The sequence below is a fragment of the Symsagittifera roscoffensis genome, chromosome 6 (genome assembly GCF_963678635.1).
Source record: "Symsagittifera roscoffensis chromosome 6, txSymRosc1.1, whole genome shotgun sequence".
In the NCBI taxonomy this organism is placed as follows: Eukaryota; Metazoa; Xenacoelomorpha; order Acoela; family Convolutidae; genus Symsagittifera; species Symsagittifera roscoffensis.
In genome coordinates, this window is record NC_087067.1 from 13,962,673 (window position 1) to 13,984,027 (window position 21,355).

General features: G+C 35.6%; 2 protein-coding genes across 2 annotated transcripts; both read right to left on the reverse strand.

The window, feature by feature from the left end:
* Positions 1 to 227: 227 nt before the first annotated feature.
* Positions 228 to 6,507, reverse strand: LOC134847636 (uncharacterized). The gene is made up of 3 exons (XM_063864787.1): positions 6,102 to 6,507; positions 4,808 to 5,497; positions 228 to 1,203 (listed from the first exon to the last, which is right to left on the reverse strand). Exons 1-3 carry the CDS (start codon positions 6,158 to 6,160, stop codon positions 381 to 383), a joined length of 1,572 nt encoding a protein of 523 aa, XP_063720857.1. The 5' UTR covers positions 6,161 to 6,507; the 3' UTR covers positions 228 to 380.
* A 7,996-nt stretch (positions 6,508 to 14,503) lies between these two features.
* On the reverse strand, positions 14,504 to 20,590 carry LOC134847832 (uncharacterized). Its single transcript, XM_063865059.1, has 6 exons — positions 18,609 to 20,590; positions 18,319 to 18,509; positions 17,372 to 17,636; positions 16,735 to 17,094; positions 16,113 to 16,532; positions 14,504 to 15,753 (listed from the first exon to the last, which is right to left on the reverse strand). The coding sequence occupies exons 1-6, from the start codon at positions 18,931 to 18,933 to the stop codon at positions 14,636 to 14,638; spliced, it is 2,679 nt and encodes an 892-aa protein (XP_063721129.1). The 5' UTR covers positions 18,934 to 20,590; the 3' UTR covers positions 14,504 to 14,635.
* Between the last annotated feature and the right edge of the window lie 765 nt (positions 20,591 to 21,355).

Genomic DNA, 21,355 nt, shown 5'->3' on the forward strand with positions numbered 1-21,355 from the left:
AACCAAATGGTTAATCAAAACCTTTTAGAAACTTAGTGAAACTGGCATTTTTGGTATGTTCTGCATTGAAAATTTTCGGTGAAAGGAGAATTCGAAAGATCAATTTGAACAACCGACGAGTTTCAATTTCCCTCGCGATAAACCTAGTTTAGTTCCTGTTCTGCACAATGTAGAACTGTAACTTCAGACTGAGAAAATTAAAATTTTGTTTTAGAAAAAAACGAATGCTAGTCCTTAAGAAGTAAATTGCTATTTGAAAAATTGATTAGGTAAAGTTGAAATTTTACAATTGGAATGTAAAAACCAGTCATTAAAAGGGTATATAGACAATCACTTTCTACTTTAATTGAATGCAAAATAAGCAGCTTGTTATTCGTAATTCAGTTTTGGTTCGTTTCAAAATTTACTGGTTCGTCGTCCTGTTCGTCTTGGATCAGATCCAAAGTCGAAGTGTTGAACGGCTGGAATCCATCTCTTCTAGCTTTTGGACCGAATAACTTGGTGGTTAAACTCGTGCTTGTAGGTCCTCCGCTCCTCGCGTGGTTGACCGCATACGGTGCCGATTGATCCATAACAGCACTTGCGAATATTTCGATGTCACCGTCCGATATGTCTGTCATTTGCACCTGATGTTCATTATTTCCTCGTTTTGATCTCTTCAGAAAATAGACTGCTACAAACACTAGCCCACATAAACTAACAACGGCAAGTACAAACTTAGCCGCGAGTGTAATTCGAAGTCCGGACCCTCGATTTTTCGATCCAGAGTCTAAAGGAGCTTCAAAAAAATGATGGTCGTCTTTCCGGTAAGGCTCTCCTAGTAAAGTTAAGGCATCGGTCAGAAGTGATATGTCTGCTGTGTTTGAATCATTAAAAACCAATTGTAAACCGTATACACAGCCTTGTTGTTTTGGTTCACAGTACTGAACAATAGCCATGTTTTTTGTCTCTTTTGGTTCGTTATGTTTCCATTGATGGGTTATATTATCAATGATAGCAAATACATCCGCCACATCGTGATATAATTTGGTTTGTATCATAGAACCACAGTAGAAGCGACAAGAACAAAGAGGATGGATCATTGTCAAGTTATGCTCACACTTTTCTGTGTTCCGATGTGTGTAATCCGAGTATCCAAGGGATTCGCATACTTTGTCCATAACTGCAGCGGTGTAATCGCACATTCCTATTTCACGACTGACGCTGAAACAAAGTCACATTGAAAAAATTGAAGTTTCTGTCCTATTTTATTAAAAAATAAGTACATAATTACAATAATAGCAAGACTAGCAGATTGCTGCGCAAGTAGCACAGAAAGTTCTGATCACAGTTAACTTGGCAAAAAATAAACGGAGACGCAAAGCCGACATTCGAAAAACAAGATCATTTGAAAAAGTTCAATAGAAATTTTCCAAGAATTTGGTCTAACATTAGCTTAATAATACGACAATTGTAGTAGAATTAAATTGAGAGTTCGAGTCAATTTAGTAATCAAATTCAGTCTGATTTAGAGTCTGAGACATCTCTTTTGAAACTTGTTTTGAAATCCGAATCACAAACAATAGGGCTTCAATATGATAGCACACTTCACTGCCTACGAGGTATGATTCTTGAGTTAATAATAGTGCAAAAAATCCCACCCTCCTCATTATTATTAGTTCCTTCCAGTCACTTCAAGTGAAATGGTGGGATCACAAATGTTGCACAGGGATTCGGTAACTTGATGTTCGAATAGTTCAGTCTAGGTAGCAAAAAATTGAATCACTTCTCGACACTGATTTCTTTCTGAAACCCGAATTATAAAAAGGGGCTTGGAAATGATATCTCAGTTGATTCCTGACAGCTTTCATCGAGGTGTTCAAATCGCTCAGAAAAAACCTCAACGCCATAGTTCCTTCTCACTGTACTCGAAATCTGTCTCAAATTTAAATCGTAAAGTTCAAAACCCCAAGACAACTATTTTCAGATGGTACGTAAATGAAAACCTTTCCTCAGATCAATCAGACTATCAATAAAACATGTCTTGCTTCGTTATAAATTTTTTGATGCATGTTGAAGCGCTTATTGTCGTTATACATTAACACACACAAAAAAAAATAATTACATCGTTACATAAACTTTCATTTTTACCAAGCGGCTACTAAGCCGACAAAAAACGTGGGTAGGCGCCTATTGGGCCGAAACCAATGAATACGCCTCAAGAAATTGTTGTCATAGAAAAGTTTTGAACGACTAACTTTGAACTTTTATACCACACTAACCTGAATTGTTCAATACAACCGTAAAGCTATTTTTGCCCTCCTAACGATACCAAACAAACTGACTGATCCGATAAAACATAAGCCGAAATCATTAAGGCCGACTAAAAGTTATAGGAGAAAAAAACATACTCAATATATACAAGTCAGGGCTAGTAAATTTATTAACTACAGGAGTTAATCAACAGCACTTACAACTACAATGAAAACTAATAAGAGCACCAAAAAATTGGTATCTAGCAAGTAAGCGCACAAATCAAGCAGACAAGCGATAGTCCGAATACTCCATTTTTGCCGGAAAACAAACTTCAATTCCATACATACTAAAAAAAATCAGTCCGGCCGGGACTCAATCCCCAGCCCTTAAGGTGCAGAGGTAACCGCGTTACCTTTAGACCAAGTGGGAAGAAGCTTGGATTTAAAGATCAAGACAAAAGCAAGTTTAATTTGCGATACAGCAAAAAAATGCATTACAAGATAGTGAATAGAATAAGACTTGAAATAAGTTAAAAATTTCATAAGTTAAACTAAAATAATTTCTATAGACAGGTCGTAAAAGCATGGCAACTCCTTCAACGAGCGGCAACTAAGATGACAAAACTTGGCTTGATTCCCGTTATGCCGAAAACAAAAATCACAAAAAATTTGAGGAAACTAAGTCTTTACTGTCCGTCACTCTAAAACATGCAGAAGCATAAGAAACTGATTTCCCTACGAAGTACGCACAAGGAGATGACTTATAACCGTTGCAACAAAAACCTATACTGTTCAATCGAAAAAAAAACCAAAAAGATTCAAAATCAGAGTTGATACATTTGCAAATTAAATAACAACTTTCAGGTATAATAGAAACTGTTTCGAAAAACCCATGCTTCGAAAAGTTGCAAACTAAAACCCGTACCAGATAAGAAAAATGCATTTGGAAAAAAAAGAAATTGCGCCGACGATAACAACTAATTAGAAAAAAGAAGATTACTACCTAATAAGAACAAGGTAGCTATATCTGAAATTCCATGAACTTGACCGTGACAGCACGTAAAAATAGCTGCACGTAATTCGTAAATTCTTACGAGATTTGTAGGAAAAGCGGTTTATAGGAAAATATCCCAGTTACAAGACAATTGCTTTCGCAAGTGTATTAAAAATGAATCAAAAAGGTTTCATTAGATTGAGCTGATGGCATGCTATTTTTTTTATATTTTCTGCAAAAAAAAGAAATCAAACCGCTTCAATAAAAAAAATCTTTTCAATCGGAGGCTTCTGTTCAAAGAAAACTTTACACAAAGACAAAGCTGTACTTCACAAAAACAGAAAAAAAATTGGGAAAAATAAATACCAAACACAGTTACGTGACATTGAAATTGCAACTTTTGATTTAAACGAGCAAATGAACGAATATTTTCTTCGCGTTATTGCCGACTTCACATTGATAATTCAAGCTTGAAAGCTAAGCTGAAATTTTGATCACTTGAATTTCTTAAATTCACTTTTACCTCAAAAATTCAAAGGGAGAAACTTGAAAAAATATAAATTTTAGCTAAAAAAAACACAAACAGCTTAAGCAATTAACCAGAGAAACCAAACGATTAATTTTTGCCATGCAAGTGAAAGAATATGAAAATAGCAAAATCGCAAGCCTATTAAGCATATACAAAACGGCTGATGGTCGAATTATCAAAAAAATACATAATGATGGAAATTAAAAGTCAAAACCAGAAGTGCATAAAAGAGAAAATTAAAAAGATTCATGCCTTCTCCGATTCGAATTGTCAGTCAAAATCCCCGCAAAAAATTATGAAAGTTCGGAAATTTAACCTGTTGAAAAAATTCGCATTTTTGGTTCAGAGATCTACAAAACTGGAATTTTATGAGATGGCTACCGTATATATATTTTTTACTAGTGTCAAGTTGCGGTCAATAGCGAAAACCAAGTCAGAAATTGGAGGCCCAAAAACCAGTTCTATTGCTTCCAATAAGTTGTTCGAAAACAAAGGAAATTTGGTTTTCAAAGCACACGGAAAATCCAACAACTCTCTTGAAAAAAAACTCAGAGAAAAAAATGGACATACGAGCAGTTTGCAACCGATTATCGATCGATCATATGCAAGAGACGATCAACACAGACTTACCAAAATAGAAAAATCTGGCACCATCCTGAGTCCCTCTCACAATCTCGGGATTAAAGGCAATTTGCCTTAACTATTGCGTCAAGTTGCCTGCCTTCAACAATGAATTCAGGCGTCAAAACATACTCTAATATATCGCATGCTTAAAAAATTCGGAAGTAGAAAAGTAATCTGACATTAAACTGTCCCAAATGACGTAGGTTTATTTTGAAAATGTGAAATCGGCATATTAAGCAAAAAAAAATCTTAACCAATTTTTATCTATGGCGGAAGATTTTTTTGAAAGAAATTACAATTCTGACATAAATATGCTTAACATTCAAGTCCATCCAAATGGAAAACGAAAATAGTCCTTAATCGTTATATGCATGCAATTGAAATGATAAGCCAAAAAATATGTAGAGTGAATAACAGGACGCTTACCTTGCCCGGTAGTGGTCGCTGAATTCCAAAGCGGAAACATTGATAACTTCTGGCTGTTCATGCAAGACTTCTTTCAACGTGGACATATCTGGCCCATCGAAGGTATCGGCGACCAAAAATTGAGACGTTGACGCTGGAATTCGTTGACCGTCCAGCGGAAAATCGAAGAACTTGTGGTTCGACATAGCACTCAACCCAGCCTCATTGGATAGCGCTTCGTTACAGAACTCTCTTTCTGAGCATAGAACCCAGTTGTTAACGTCAAAAAAGTCATCTGAAAAGCCTTTTTGCGTTTTGAATGTCAAATTTTCCCCCGGAGTGTTGTTGTACGACCTTTTTGCACACTCGCCGGTGTAAAATCTTGAATGCATCCAAGTTGTTGTCTGGTTATACCTATGCACTTTTAAGTCCGTTTCATTTTGTAAGTTCACATTCTTCAAATACGCTTCGTTGATTATGTAATTCAGTCGAGGTTGCGGCTCTAAAGTAATAGCATCAGTTGAGCATACTCGATTGTGGATGTCGAATTGTGGATCATAATTTGCGGGATCGTCTACACGACCGCTCCATTTCCACATAAGCAGATTGTTTTTGAAGAATCGAACATGTTGGGTTGTGTTTACTTTCTCCGACGTGGGGTAAGCCATTTGGTACCAGTGCGAATATTTCTCCTCCATTGTTGTACGAGCTCTAAATAAAATAAGAGAGCTGGACAGAACGCTACCGCAACCACAGAAACCATTGCAAATCAGATACTTAAGAAAAAAAAACTTTTTTTTTTCGTTAAATTTTAGTGGCTAGCAAGCGAGTGTGAATTAAAGCTAAACTTGAAAAATTAGGTGAAAATATCCTAATCCGGTTCAGAAATATTTTGCAATCATCCCTTCTGCTCTTTTAAACTGTTTTTGATTAAATTGAACCCGAATCTCAAAAAATTAAACATGTTTATCACAACACAGGCATAATTTTTCAAAAAGATCTTTTCTCAATCCAAATCAAGACTCCATATCACCATAGTTCCTTGAATCCTAGCGGGTGGTTGGAACAAATACCGTTTCCAACCAACAAGCCTTTTGATAAATTTTAACACTACCGATTTGTTATAAGTTGATTAAATAAATTGAGATTAAAAAGACTCCTAAGCTAACTTTTTTGACATTGTTTAAAAAGATATTTTTCTATTTTTATTTACTTAGAAATATCTCTTATGAAAAAAAAAAAAACAATTTATCGCCAGAAAAAAAATACGAGGGTCGTATCTCACTTAAATTTTCGTCAAAGAAATTGTGCTCACCTTAAACTTGCAGTCAAAGCGACAAAGACGTACAAGGATATAAAAAATTTCTCACACATCTTCTGTATTTATCAGAGCAGAATGGACTATCAAATAGTTCTTACCAACGACCGTCTGATTCAAGAACTGCATATATCAAAAGTATTGTTTGCCAATGGTTAGATGCAATATATATATAAAGAATTAGCTATTCGTCGTTTCAGTAAAACAACTTAATTCTTCCAATGTAAATCGAGACGATGATTAATTTCTATTTTGGTCATTCCGATTTGAATCTGACTCAATCGTGTCCAATCATGAAAGAATAGAATTGTTCCACCTTTATTCCGATATTGAACGTCGGCTCTCAACAAGTCAACTTATCATTGTAGATAAGCGAATTCAGCTTTTCATAATCTCACCTGAAAAAAAAAATCTGATTAGATGAAACTAACATCTAAACAAAATAAGTGGCGCTCGCAAGAATTTTTTGAGAGGAGTGGTTTCTCAAAATTTGTGTCGACTTTTTTAGGTCAACCAAATTGATTTTTCTGCGCGCTCTTTCCCTCAAATTTAGTGCATATTGGCGCCAAAAGCTCTTTTAGAAAAATTATAGAGTTGGTTAACCAAAAAATGAATGTCGTTAAGTATCAAAACGGGGACCCTTTGGAAAAAATTGACACCCAAAATTGAGTGAGCAACAAGAATTCAACCAAAAATAAATGCCGTACGTCGTAAAGTGGAACTAAAGGGGAACTCTTTGAAAAAAGTTGGCTACCAGAATGGCCAATACCCCTCAGCACGCTAGTTGTTACGAGCACGTCTACTGGAAATGGTTCTAAAAATTTGGATTCACGTGACTTTATTCCGATGACTTTTTTAAAGTTTTGCGCTGCAAATTAACTCAGCTGGATAAGAGGGGGAAAACCGTTTATGAAATATCAAACTCCAGGTAGAAACGTCTGATAGGTTTTACTCGATTCGAGTCAGGCAAAATTTTTAACAAATTCTTAATAATGTTTATTTTGTCAGCTTTCGCATATTGTTCAACTAACTACAGTGCTGATTTAAATTATCCGGTCAAAACAAATAAAACTTGATATTTTAGTATTTCTCAATTTGGGTTGAATTAAGACAAAAAATGATCAAGACAAAAATCGCCGAGAATTTTAGCAGAACTGATATTTAGCAAAGTCAATTAAAAGTCAAGGAATACACTTTTTATCCGCAAAAATAATTTTCTGTGTCAAATCAAAAAAAATCTCAGAGAAAATCATTAAATAGAATTCAAAATTTGCAGATATATCTATGGCATAAAACCTATCCCGATAACTTGACATCATCAGAGACAGGTTTATAAAATCATAGGTTTCATGGTGTAACAGCTTGCTAGTACCATGTTTTGGATCAGTGTGGTATTTTAGAATGCATCCCCCTATTTATAGCAACCATGTCAACTAAAAAAGAAACATTATAAATTTAATCAAGAAGATAGCAATGCTCAATCAACGAAATCTAATGGTTATTGGCGATTCAAAGTCGCAATCTCAACACAATAATTCTTGTTTACGACTATATATTAATATTCCCCAGTATTTTAACAAAACACTGTGAACAGGCAGTTGGAAAGTGTTAATGAGGAAGGAAACCGGGTAAAAAATCATAATTTGTTTCAATTTTTCGAAAAATTTCAATTTTCATTATATTATGAATAAACGGGTAAAAATCATAATTTATTACCCTTTTAAAAAATTCAATTTTCATAGAATTAACTAGACATTTGAAACTCTAAGTATAATCAATCCCCTTACGAAAATAATTCAATCTCCATTTTCAGCCCCATTCGCTTTTTTGTTATTGGAGAATTGTTTGAATTTTCATCCAGTTTGCCAATGAACTAGAACAGAACCTGAGACACAGAGGCGAAGCTGCACTTCGGACCATTTGCAATACAAAACCAGAAAGCCGCTAAGTCGGAATCCAAATGAATTCGGCAAGTTTTGAAGGAAAAAGATTTCAGGACAAAAGAATGCGGAAGTTGAATCGGAAGAAAAATTACCAAGCGGTAAAAAATTCAAAAATATCTTAGCAAAAACCCTTTAAGCCGAAAAACATAAACAGGACTTAAGACTTTAAAAAAGTTAACAATTCCCCCTCCCCCTCAAAACTTTTCGCACCTTCAAAATTTTTCGATAGTCGGAAGACGCAATATAAAGCCAATAATCTGATAGATTTTGGGCCCGCAACCAATCAAGCCGAGAGAAAAAAGCCAAAAACATGTTAACTGGAGCAACTATTTCTCTTTAAATTTTTTTCTCAGCAACTTGAGCAATCCAGTGAGCATAAAAATTAGGTTTACCTTGAAACGACCCAAAATTAGATCACTAAGCCGATAAAATAAGTCGAAATCGATTGGACAGAATAAAGACTTTAAGCGGAACAAAAAACAAAAAGAAGTATACGCCGGAAAAAGTCAAGAAATTGTAAACAGCAGAAGTACATCAAAACACTAAACGCAACTAAAATGTGAAAAGCGCACAAATTGCTTTAAAAAAGCGCACTAGTTTTTTCGATAGCAAAAAAAAAACATTTATACGATGCGCCAACAAAGCGAACATAAGGAGAGAAATAATCAACCGACAATTTTTTTGAAACGGAAAAATTCCCGTTTGAAAAAGGTCCTACCAAATTCAAACCATGGACCATTACCGTCCCGAGCGTAATCGCCACCTCTAGGCCAAGTGAGCCGGAGGCGCAAAGAAGTATGAATTCAATCTCAACTGAACCCAAATTTTCCATTTCTAATTTTGACCATTCTGTGAACTAAGTTATTTACGGGAAAACAGAAGTCTAGTACCGATTGCAATACCCTTATTATCGCAGAGCTTAAAAAAGGTACCAAGTCAACTGAAGCATCAACGATAGACATCAGGGGTAGAATTTGATGCCCATAACTTAGATTAGGCTTTAAAAAGAACCATAACATCTATAGAGCCGCCTGGAGAAACATTTTGTCATTCAGTGATCAATTAAAACAGCAACGACCTCTAAAACGCAAAACTGGCCGCGGAAATTTGGGGATACGACCAAAAAAATTTCGATTCCAATATCATTGAGTCAGCTTTGTTTAATGGGCACGAAACAATAAATGGATTCATTTTAGGCAACAGCTAATGGTTCTATTTCGATCTACCAAATACGATGAAAAATAATTTTTATTCGCATTAGTTCTAGCACTAGATCACGAAAACTCGAGAATATTCAGTGCAAAGACAATTTTTTGACCGCACCTATTTGAAGATTTTATTCATAATGCTGAAACGCGAATTATTTAATTGAATTGAAGCTAGCTAATTCGTCGTATTAATTTTTTAAATTGAAATTTCACACTTGATCTTTGATATTGTCCAAAAATGATAGTTTTCAAAATATTCTTTTCCCAAAAACTAATCGATATGAATTAGAGGGCAGTCGGAACCTTCAGGGCTTTGTCCTGATATACGAGCAGTCTTGTTTCAATTTAAATACGCTTTAAAAAAAAGAAACGGAGAACGAATGGGAGAACTTCCAATTAAGAGTCTCATGACCAGGCCACTCAGCAACATGCTCTTGAGGCTTCTCAACACAAGCAATCGGATAGAAAGAACACAAGCAATTAAGTTGTTATTTTGTGCATACACCAAAATTGCCACTAACACGTGAGCACTAATTTATGAGAGTTTGGTTAGAAAGAAGACTATTCGCAATATAAAACTAAGCTCGCTTGTTGCAAAACTGTGAAATTTAAATGAACAAAATATGACCCGTAACCTTCAGCGGTATGGCAGTTGAGTTGAAAGCTCAACAAAAAATATGTTGTTCTAAAGAATTTGAAACAAACCTTAAACATAGCCAACAGACAGTTGGAAAAAAGTAGATAAACGCAATTAAACTAAAAAAACAGACTTATTTTTTTGAAAAAATCTCCACATCCGAATTTCGAAAAAAAAATAGATGCCCTTAGAGCTCTTTGAACTTCTAGAACAATAGAGCCTTAGCATAAAATTTACCCAATTTGAGAAAACTGGATCAATAGGTGCAAAGTCTGAAAATTCAATTCCATCATCTGAAAACCTGTGGCAGAAAACAACAATCAGCAATGAACTAGCATAAAAAATTAGCGAGCGGTGAAGAAATGGTCCAAAAAAAACCAAACGTGGGATTTTAAAAAGCAGAAAATCTTGATGATTTTTTTGTGTCAAAAATTCGGTGTGCCATTAATTTGAATCAATTAGCTCTAAGATATCACAAAGAAGATATTCTAAGATATCACAAAGAATAAGGACGAGAAGTTTCTATGAATTAAGTCCAAACAAACTAAGGCGAAAAAATTATCCAAAAGAAAAATTCTGGCGAAAAAACTTTCGTCCATTTGATTTTTTTTTCGCTGTCATCAAATAATTTACCGAAGGAGAAAAAACATTAAGTGTACTAGAAACAAATAGTGCAAACAAATCAAACTTGTTATTTTGAAACAAAAAAATTAAGAAAATAACAAGCAAAATATGAGTAAAAACAATTTAAAGTAATATGCAATATGGGGTCACTAAGCCAAAATAAAATTTGCCAAAGCCTATTGAACCGAGAAAAAACAAAAGGAAATTTGAAAATTTAACAAAGCGAGCTGGTAAAGTTACAACAATATAAAAATAAATTTCGAATGGGCCGTATATTTGAAATGCTAACAAGCTTAAAATATCTTTGTTGCAGAGAAAGGCCTAGTGGATGAATGAAACAAAAAGTCTAGTACCCGATTGCAATACCCTTGCTTATCGCAATGAAAAAAAAACGACTGGAAACAAACTTTAAAAAACGGTAGGCAAATACGACGACAGAATTAAAGCCGACACTCAACACCGGCGAAGCTGAGCTTCGCACCACTTTCGATTACAACACAAACATAAAAAAAACCGAAAAAAAACTATAACAAAAACACCGTCTCGATAACAAAACATCTAGGGCCCAGCTAAAGCTGGATGTACCTGCTTGATATTGAATGAATTTGCTATACTCATGCCGCACGAATAATATATTTTCAAAAATTGGACTTTGCCCACAACATAAGTTGTTTCTATACAAATTTTGAGATAATCAATTTTCCCAAGGATATAACATTTCTCTTACAAAAAATTATATAAGTCGCCGCTTCCTGGGATAATTATCGCAACCGGTTTTTTTAACTGAATTTTTCATCTCCGATTTGAAGTTCTAGAAAACAGTTAAAAATCTTTCCAAAATCCATAACAAGTTTCTGGAAAAAAGCAGGTTATGGCCGCTTATGCAGAAAAGATTCTCAAAAACCAGGTTTCTCCATCGAACAAATTGGCACGGTAGTTTTTGCTTAAAGTCAAAAAGTTTCCAAAACACTGTCAAAGTTTCAAAACTTTGATTTGTTTGAAGGCCATAACTTTTTTCTTAAACAAACTGAGCATAGCCACTTATAAACGTAGGCTTTCAACCACCTGTTGTTTCAATTAAACCAATGATTTCAGATTTGGCAGGATAGCTAGCGAGAAAAGCCCAAAAAACGGTCAACAAAACGGAGTAAAGTCCATAAAACGGTCAAATTTTGACATTTCCGAGAATCATAGCTTTATGTGTGAAAAAATAGGGCTTAGCCATTTATTCAGAGGAAATTTACGCAACCTTAAGTTTCGATTGAACCCAAAATGTCAGATTTGGGAGGGTAGTTCGAGAAAACAAAACAAAAAAAAACTTTCAAAAACGGTAAAATATAAAAAATTCTGGGGGCCATAACTTTTGATGTCAGAACAATTGGGACGTAGTCCAATAAGCAAATGAGCTTCCCAAGAAGTTTTTTTGAACTGAACCCAAAATCTCAGATATGGCAGGGAAGTTTTCGAGAATACTCAAAAAGTTTGAAAAAGGGTCAAAAAAAAAACTTTACTTTTCCGAGAGCGATAACTTTTTGTGTAAGAAAAACTGGGTGGAGCCGCTGATGCAGGGGAGCTTTTGTAACCGTTTTATTCGTTGAAACCAAAAACTTAGATTTGAGAGGGGTAGTTATCGAGAAAACAAAAATCAAAAACATGGGTCGAGTAATCCCCCACACGTTTTCGAAGGGGGTCAAGTACAAAAAGACTCTAGGGGAGTATGCAAGCACACAGGGGATTGGGCAGTCTTTCAATTGATACCCTTTTTTTGAAACTCCATACCTTTAAGCAAAATTTTGTAATAAAAAACTTCTTGTATCAGGGCAAACCCCTGAAGGATCTGACTGCCTTTTAATGTCTGTTGAGCATTAGTAACATGAATAAATTAAATTTTAATTGAAATATTTTTTTTTGTATTTGAGATTTTTGAAAATCACCAGCCCCCCCCCCCCCCCCACGCCATCTAAACTACAAAGTGATAAATTTCTCTCCTAGTAACAAACCAATTATGGCAAATAGGCTGCTTTCAAACCAAATTGAAACAATTTCCAATACGGATTAAATCTCCGCTTACGCGTTAATAGCGCGAAATAGATCGCGCTTTAATTTGACCGAATTGACAATTTTTAAACCCCCATAACTTTACGAAAAATGATCACAGGTGAAACACCTTTTCAAATTGAAGCCCAGAACAACCATACTTTTTGATGATATAGAAAAAAATTCCGTCAAAAATGGCTCGTTAAAAATTCGAAATTTGTCTGAAGAAAAAAACCACCCCGAGCACAAACATTCCGTTACGAAAGTCGGAAGAATAATAGTCGTTGTTCATATCCTTAGCATTGGTTGACTTAAGAGCTGGTATTGATCAAAATGAACCCTTTGAAAATGAGCACATTTTATGGCAACAATATTTGCGACTTAAAATGGAAAAAAAAGACAACACATGTTCATATTACAACACATGCTATGCTAGAGTAAAATGTGCGCAGCAAAAAAAAAACAATTTCAAGATATGACAACTAAGCCGATAACAACTAATCCAACAGAAAACTTCCCGTTTGAAAAAAAATAGATCCTGGTCAGATTCGAACCCAGGACCTTTGCCGTTCAAGGCAAATTCGTTGCCTCAAGGCTAAGTTGGCTGGGATTGCAAAGAAGTTTGAACTCATCATGAACCAAGATACAAGTGATTCAAATGATTCCGTTAAACAAGTTGTTAACCCGAAAAAAGTCCATACTCCAGTTTGATAACGCTTGCTAATCGCAAGCGTAATAAACTGAAAAACAGCTAAAATATTGTCAGCAAAAAAAATCAAAAAAACATTTGCATCTACCCGCTTAAATGCAAGCCCTATACAAGCAAAAACAAGTACGCTCCATAAGCTGCATATTTGCAAATTTACCATTTCAAAATATTTACCACTCTGTGACACAAGTTATTTACGGGAAAAAAACTTGTACCCGGTTGCAATTACCTTGCTTATCGCAATATAATACAGATCAAAAATTATCGCGACCTATATAGAAATCTACACTACGTTAATCGAGTCTTTAAAAACATCAGAAAATTACTGAGGAATGCGGAACCACAAAAACCTTATAAACAAAAACGAGAGAAAAGACTAGCAGAAAAACTGAGAAAAAATGGCGACAACTAAGAGGAGAAAGCGTGAGTGCAACTTATCAGCATGTTCGGAAAAAATGCATTTTTCATTTTCAAGCAATAAAACTTCTAGAGTGAATTTACAAGTTGTCTCTGTCCAAGAAAAGTAAATTGAGGATATCGCGCACGTTAGAAAAGTTAGTTCTGCGAAAACCCACTGAAAAACTCTGAAAACCGCTAAGATGCTTCTTTTTAAATAATGCTAACTAACTAATGGCGACAACTAACAATATAAAATGAAAAAGGATAGCCGGTTACTGTGCAAGTAGCACAGAATGTTCCGACCATAGTCTTAGAAAAACATAACAAAGTTTTCTTTCGCCATGGTGTGATGAAAGGAGCTGAACAAAAAACGGGGATTAGTTTATTCGACAGCCATGCTAAAATAAGCAAATTGAGAAACAATTGTTGTACAAAAATTGCAAGAAAAACTAAAATAAAAAAAAATCGAAAGTTTTTTTTGCAGTTTTTGAAAATTTTGATTCAAAAAAGCGCTTAAACACTCAAAATAAACGAATCGTACCCAAGTAAAACTAAGTTTTTAAGTTTTAAATTGAGCTATTGTAAGCTTCCAAACAATTTAAATAAGATTGCTCGCTCGCTTTATTCGCTCGAAATAAGACGAAAAACCGAAAATTTATGTGCTTCATATCACGACTGTAAGGGCTTTAATATGACATATCAGTCAACCCAGTCCGATCATTATTTGTCGTACCTGATTTTGCGTGGAAAACAAAAAAAAAAACAAAAACAGACCCGAATACAAAGTTCCTCCCCATTTTTAATGGTTGGAACAAAAATGGCTCATAGATTTACGAATGAAAACAAAATTAAAAATTTATTGATAATGATCGATAGATTATATGGGTAAAAACAAAATTCAACAGTTTCCAAAAATATAATCAACTGATTAATCTAAAGAGGAACTATATGGGGAATGTTAATTAGGTTCAAATTTACAGGTCACAGGAATCTGATTCGGCGTCCACTGAGTGACTTTCCTCATCTGTATCGTGAGAGTGATGCGATGCGTCTGAAAACATTTGGGGGTCATCACCACTCAAATACTCACCCTCATCATCATCCAGACACCCAATTGGGGTATTAGTTGTTGTCCTCGGCCGAATTTCAGATTCCTCTTCTTCGTCGCTCGAGCAGCTAAGCTGGTTACTGTTACTTAACTGAATTGAAGAGTTGTATCTCTTCAAATTAAGCAACGGAGTGAATGCCAAGTTGCTTGTTTTAGTCACCATCTTCGCTTCGTTTTGGTCACCGTCATCAGATAGCGCCAACTTCTTTTCATCAACTGAAAAATCCTCACTTGATGTTGCGTTTCTCAGCATGCGATTTGTTTCGTAGGAAGATTTGCGTCTATCTACATTGGATTGAGCCTTGGTACTTTGTCTTCTAACTACTGAAGCACGAACTGCAAAATTTGTTTCATTCGATGCTTCTTCTGATTTCATTTTCTGAAACTGCACTTGAGCCTCTTTCAATTTCTTTAAGAACTGTTCTTTGGTCGCAATGGTCGGAAATATAAAAAACTGAGCATGATCCTGGAAGCAATTTGGGTTCATTCTCACATCATATGAACTCTTTTTAAACCCCCCACTACTGCCCAGTTTAGTTCTGAAAAAGACTAGACAAATTGGTCCTTTGGCGTTGTGAGAAGAGCTTAGATGCTTGAAACTCTCCGCTTTTTCTTCCGTCTTTTCTTGCACGTGAGTTTCATTAACCTCCGCAATATCTAAAACCTCGTAATTATTCTGAACAGGCTTTGTGATTATAATCATATCCGTGAACAGAAATAGGTATAAATTTGTCTCTACGTTTTTGAACAGCGATCGTCCTTTGGTAGGCGTTACATGTATCACACTGGATTCGAAGTAGAATCTTCTGGACTGGGTAACGAGGGAAATCATCTTGATTTCTTTGAAGACTAGTTTGCCCTGGATACTGATGAGCATATTCTGTTGCTCTGCTAGATCGTCCAGTTGCTGAGTTTCTTTGTTACACTGCTGTGCGATTCCTTTCATCAACGCCAGAGCTTGAACCGCCGACTTTTGAATCTCAACTAAAGCAGACAACTGGAAATAGCTCATTGAAAAACCGAGTTTAAATTTTCATGTAGAGTTTTCTAAATTTCAACCCTATTGTCGACAAAAGCTCGAGCTTTTTCTCTTTTGAACTTTATTCTCGCTATTCAAGTTTGTCTAATTTATAAGCTAAAATAAAAACAACTTGAATCAGTGAACCGAGTCCAGTTAAACTTGCTTCTAAAATAATACTTGTCGCCAAAGCGGAGCTTATTATGGCGAGCTTCTCACCATGAATGATTGATTGAAAGGATTATCATATCAGCGCGATGATCTTTACGTAATCAAATTGTATCCTTAAAATTTTTCCTTGTAGCCTTAAAATTTAAAATCTTACCGGAATAATCATCTGTCAGGTGTTTGCTCACTTTCACAATCTTTTCCAGCAAGAGCGGTATGTGGCAAATCCTACTGAGTGGCACAACAAGAAATGACTTGAAAGTCTTGTCATTTAAGATGGGATCTTTCTCCAGCTGTCGTGTTTTGGCTGCGAACCAGATCTCATTTTCCAACAAGTGCTTCAGAATTTCATTTTGATGATTCATGTTTTTGCAATATTTCACCACTGCCTTTCCAAATAACGCACCCGCATTTTCGCTTACCATGTCAAGAAAATTAACAATTATCACTTCTTCTTTTTGCATTTCTTCGACCTTGGCCAGAAACTTCTCCGAGCACTCTTTTATCATCTCAACATTGAAAAACAATTTATTCGCTTCGTATTTTCCGAGTGATTGCTTTTTTGTAGATTGTTTCTCTAGAACAAAAACAGTCAACCAGTCAAACATTCTGCCCTTACTGTAAAATTGGGTTTTTTTAGTTGAAAGTATAGAGGTAGTAATTTCCAGTCCAATAAACCTGTAATCAACCTTTGTCACCAGTCAACTGTTTTAAATATGTGGATAGCATCGCTTTTTTAATTATATTTTCCTTGCGTCTATTATGGTCATAACACTTACGTTTTGTAGAATCCACCTCAACGTCGTTGCTTGACACTTTACGAACTCTAAGCTTCGGATCGTCAGAGTTTTCTTCAAACGCGGCCTTGAAATGCTTCACCAGGATCTCGAGGCTTTTCAGATTGGATTCTTCGGAAGTAATCATTTCAAACAAAGCCTCCTGTAATTTAATTTCAGATGATGAAAGTTTCTCTAAGATTCCGCTGTCAATGACATTTTGCTGGTGCTGCCAGAGCCCTTCTCTGCGAGGCCGTCTGATAATTTCGCTCGGAGTGTCCTTCGGAGTTGGGAGTGATGCATTGAAGGACTCCTCGGGGATGGCTTGAAGAGCATATTCACTAGTAGCTTCTGATTTCTTGCCTGAAATAGCAGAAAGTCAATAAATAAATAAAATCAACTAACAAATAAATTCGTATAAAAACAAGAAAAAAAACCTACTTCCATCAAACTGTTCATGAAACCATAAAAAATAAAGATTTGCAGTCGCACAAGAAACCAACGTTCAGTCAAAACCATTCATAACTTCTCGGGCAGATTAAAAAACTAAACTTAGAAGGCAAATCGGAACAAAATTCCTCTGAATTTATATAATGGAACAACAAAAATAATATCAGTCTTTGTTAATTGTGTTGCTTACGTGTTTCGGCAGATGACGTTGAGAGCGACGAAGAGTTTGAAAATGAAGCTGAGCTGTTCGCTGATGAAGAAGACAACGAGTGCTGCGAATTCATCGAGCGACTGTTCTCGTGCTCTTCTGGGGCCGCCACGTTTGGCTTCGGGAAGTCCTGATAGAGACCTGTTTGTTTCATAATCGAAGTTGATCTTTCCCTCGACATTTTTGGCATCTTGTCCAGACTCTTCTGCACTTCACGTAGCTCATCATCATCGCGCACATCTATCACCTGGATATAATTGTTAAAGCTTTATACGCGTCTATATCTACAATTATTTTACTTGCGGTCTTGTCATGTATGCTCACAATTTTGAAAAAATGAATGGCGTTCTATGGGGCTCATAGTTTCGAATAAATCAGGGCGACCAATTCACTCAGTCAAGAAACCGGAATTGCTTAATTATAGAATACCTGACCTTCCATAGACCAAAATGGACCAAATTTAGAAAGCAGAAGAAAATTGATTTTCAGAACTCTCTAGAAACAAAAACCCTATTAAGACACCATTTGGCCAAAATTCTGCGACGCAAGCGAATTATTTCGAAAATGTGGCAAAATGCACTCAGAAGCACTTTTTTGAAGGTTTCGATAAAAAAAATTGTGCGTTTTATGTTTCGGCGCATGCTCCCCCCTAAAATCAGCCACCCTTAAGAAAATTTTAGAGCCGCTACGTTCTAAACATTTAAAATCTACGTGCTTATTTGAAGGTAATCAAGGTTTCTTCAATTCGCAGAGGATCTATGAAAGACTATCTAGCCTGTCCAAGCATAGGCATAGTCAGTTTCTCATATTTCCCAACACTCTTTACTGAGTTATTTAGTTGAGCGAAGCCCTTTTTTTGCGACTCAAGGTCTTTTTTTTGTGTCTAGAGCTTTCACGTGGTATTGTAGACCTTTTATGAAACTACTCACATCCCAAGTGTCGAGATCTTGGTCCTTGTATATAACGTCTACAGGCAGTGCATTGATAGTGCCATCCGAGTTAGATCTGCCGTGAAGTCCAGAACTCTCCAGTCCGGTTTTGTGCTTGTCTGGAGGCTTGTCCGTCACTGACTTGATGAGAGTTCTCTTCTTAAATTCCTCTGCTTTGCTTTTCACTATACCTGTTTGAACATGGACAAACATTAAGTTTTTTGACATGGAAAGTACTTTATGGTATTCGGGTTTATAGTATGTTAATTCATGAGAAGCAAAAAGCTCACCTTTATTAATGAACTCTGACGGGTTTTCGGACTGCGAGAGCTGTAGACTCCTCCGAAGTTCTGTCAAATCAGCGAGCCTAGTTTCACTCATGGACGCGAACCTTTCACGCAGACTTTTCACTTTCCCAGATACCGTTAGTTCATTTTGTTCACTATCGGTCTCAATTTTCTGCTCCAATTCCACCTTATTATTGTCAGGATTTGGATTTTGATCCCGCTCAGGCTCAGCATCGGCCGCAACTTTGTCGCTTTCGTTATTATAAGATATTCCGACCTCTGTTTGGTATTTTTTCCGCTCTTTTCGCTTTCGAGCAAACGGGAACATTTTAAAATTCTTAGATTTTGTATTGTACACAAAATAGATGTTTAACAATAGTGAGCTCCAAAGAACACAATATTATGGTTAACAATGTTATGTTTTACAAAATTCAAACAAAACTTACTTCACAAATATGTCTTAAATGTCTTAGTATATTTGAAATAAAAACTAGAAAGCTGTCAGATATTTGAACCAATGCCATCATATTTTAAACAACGATGCCATCATATTTACTTGCGGAAACGTTGACGTGCCAAATTCTGGATAGTCAGTTCTTAAAAAAACATCACAAACACCACTTAAAAAAGGTTTGAAGACAACAGATTTTATTTCTTGTGAGGTTATTTAAAAAAACATCGTAGCAGTTCGGTTTGACATCGTAAAAGTTCGGTTAAAAAAATTAACACAGTTGTCCTAGAGTCATTGCTAATTGGCAGTTTTGGTGCTCGGGATTTTAGCAGAATAGTTTTTTAGCAGACCAATTTTTAACAGACTCAGAACAATTATAAAGTCAGATAGCTAATTTCAAACGCGGCATTGGCGACTAGCGACCGCTTGCTCGGCTGCCCTCCAATTCAACACAAGTGTTATTGTGCGCGTAAATCTTTATTTTGCAAGTAATTTAGACAGTTGTGTTTTTGAAGTTGATAGTTTTGTTGACAAATCGTGAGAAAATTGTCTTAATTGGGGAAGCTTGGCCCCAGACTGAGCGTCTTTTTGAGTCTGTCAATCAAAAATCCATCTTTTTTTACGTTGGTCTGATAAAAGACACATTTTTCACTTTTAATGCTAAAAGATTGGTTCGGTAAATGATCGGTCACCGGAAGTGTTCATTCCTAGGCACTAATTAGTTAAGAAATTTCTGCAATCCTTTAGAACCTAGCAAAAGGGCGGTTTACAAACTGTATGCAACACCCATTTTGAAATCCGAGCTCCCCTTAACTCCTTCAGACCAAATGATTTTAAAGTTAACAATACTGTTCCCTTAATTCATAGCGAACACTTTTTGGGAAAAGAAAATATTGAAAACCTGTAATTTTGGACAAAATCAAAATGTAAAATTTAGATTCGTACGAAATTAATACGACCAATTAGCTAGCCTCAATTCAATTTGGAACGATTTTGTTATGCGGAATAATTTGCCACGCATAAATACTTTGCGTTACTCCCTCAGCAATGTGAATAAATTTTTCAAAGCGCGAATAATTTAGTCCAGACCATGGCAAATTTGGCAATTTTCAAACTCCCAGAATTTTACAAAAAATAATCGGAGGTAAGTTATTTTTTTACATTTGAACTCAGGAAGTCGATATCTCCAATGGGGTATTAAAATTTTTTGTCGAAAACTATTATTTCGATCGGCAAAAATTGACTGAATAAAAAACCACACCGAGCATAAAGATTCGTTTTCTTCGAAAGTCGGAACAAGAACAAATCTATACTTTCTTTCGACAAAAAAAAACTTTAATGAGCCGAAGCAGATTTTATTCAGAACCTAGCCCTGGCCTTAGAGGAAATCAACACGAAAATGGTAATAACAAAAACGAAAATCATTACAAAAAAGTAGAATATACAAAAAACCATCGACAATTACGTTTTTCTGTAATTAACACCAGGTTATTTAACTCTTAACAATTTCATTCCATGACAAATTAACTCTGAGAATTGAGTTTGGTGCTAAATATTACAAAGAGAGTTAATTTGTCATGAAATGAAATTGTCATGAGTTAAATAACATGATGTTAATGTGCAAAGAGTGTTAGAAAGAAAAAGATGTAAATTTCATAAATGCGCAAAATATTGATACCAATGCATTAAAGTAAAATGTTATTAATTACAGAAAAACGGGGGTTGAGAGATTAGACGATAAGCAAATTAGACGGAGGCACTTAAAACGAAATTAGACGGTTTTGTAAAACTGCAATTGTGAGAAAATAGACGAAAGTGAGAGAGATTAAAACTGTTTGCAGACAAACTGCGTGAGAAAAATAATGTTGTTTGCAGACAGTTGAATTTCGGTAGCCAAAAATGCAAAATTTCAAAGTAGTTCCGTCGAAATATCGAGGTGGACAAAATCTTATTACCGATGAAGGTTATAGACTTAAAAAAAGATAGCAAAACCAAATTTGAATGTCATTATCGCTGTGTTATCTCCAATTGCTTCAGAAGATGAATGACAAATTTGGAAATTACAAAAATTATTCGAAAATCAGGCAACCACAGTCACGAACCCGACCTTATGTACAACGAGGAAGAAAATTTTCGCCAAAAAATTCTGAGCGAAATCCAAAATGATCCGACAAAACCGGTGAAAATGATATACGACGAGCAAGTTAAACTGAATTCGGAAATCGAAAATCTACCGGAGTATCACAAACTTAGCAGCGGGCTACTATAAAAAACGAAATCGAATTTTGCCAAAAACTCC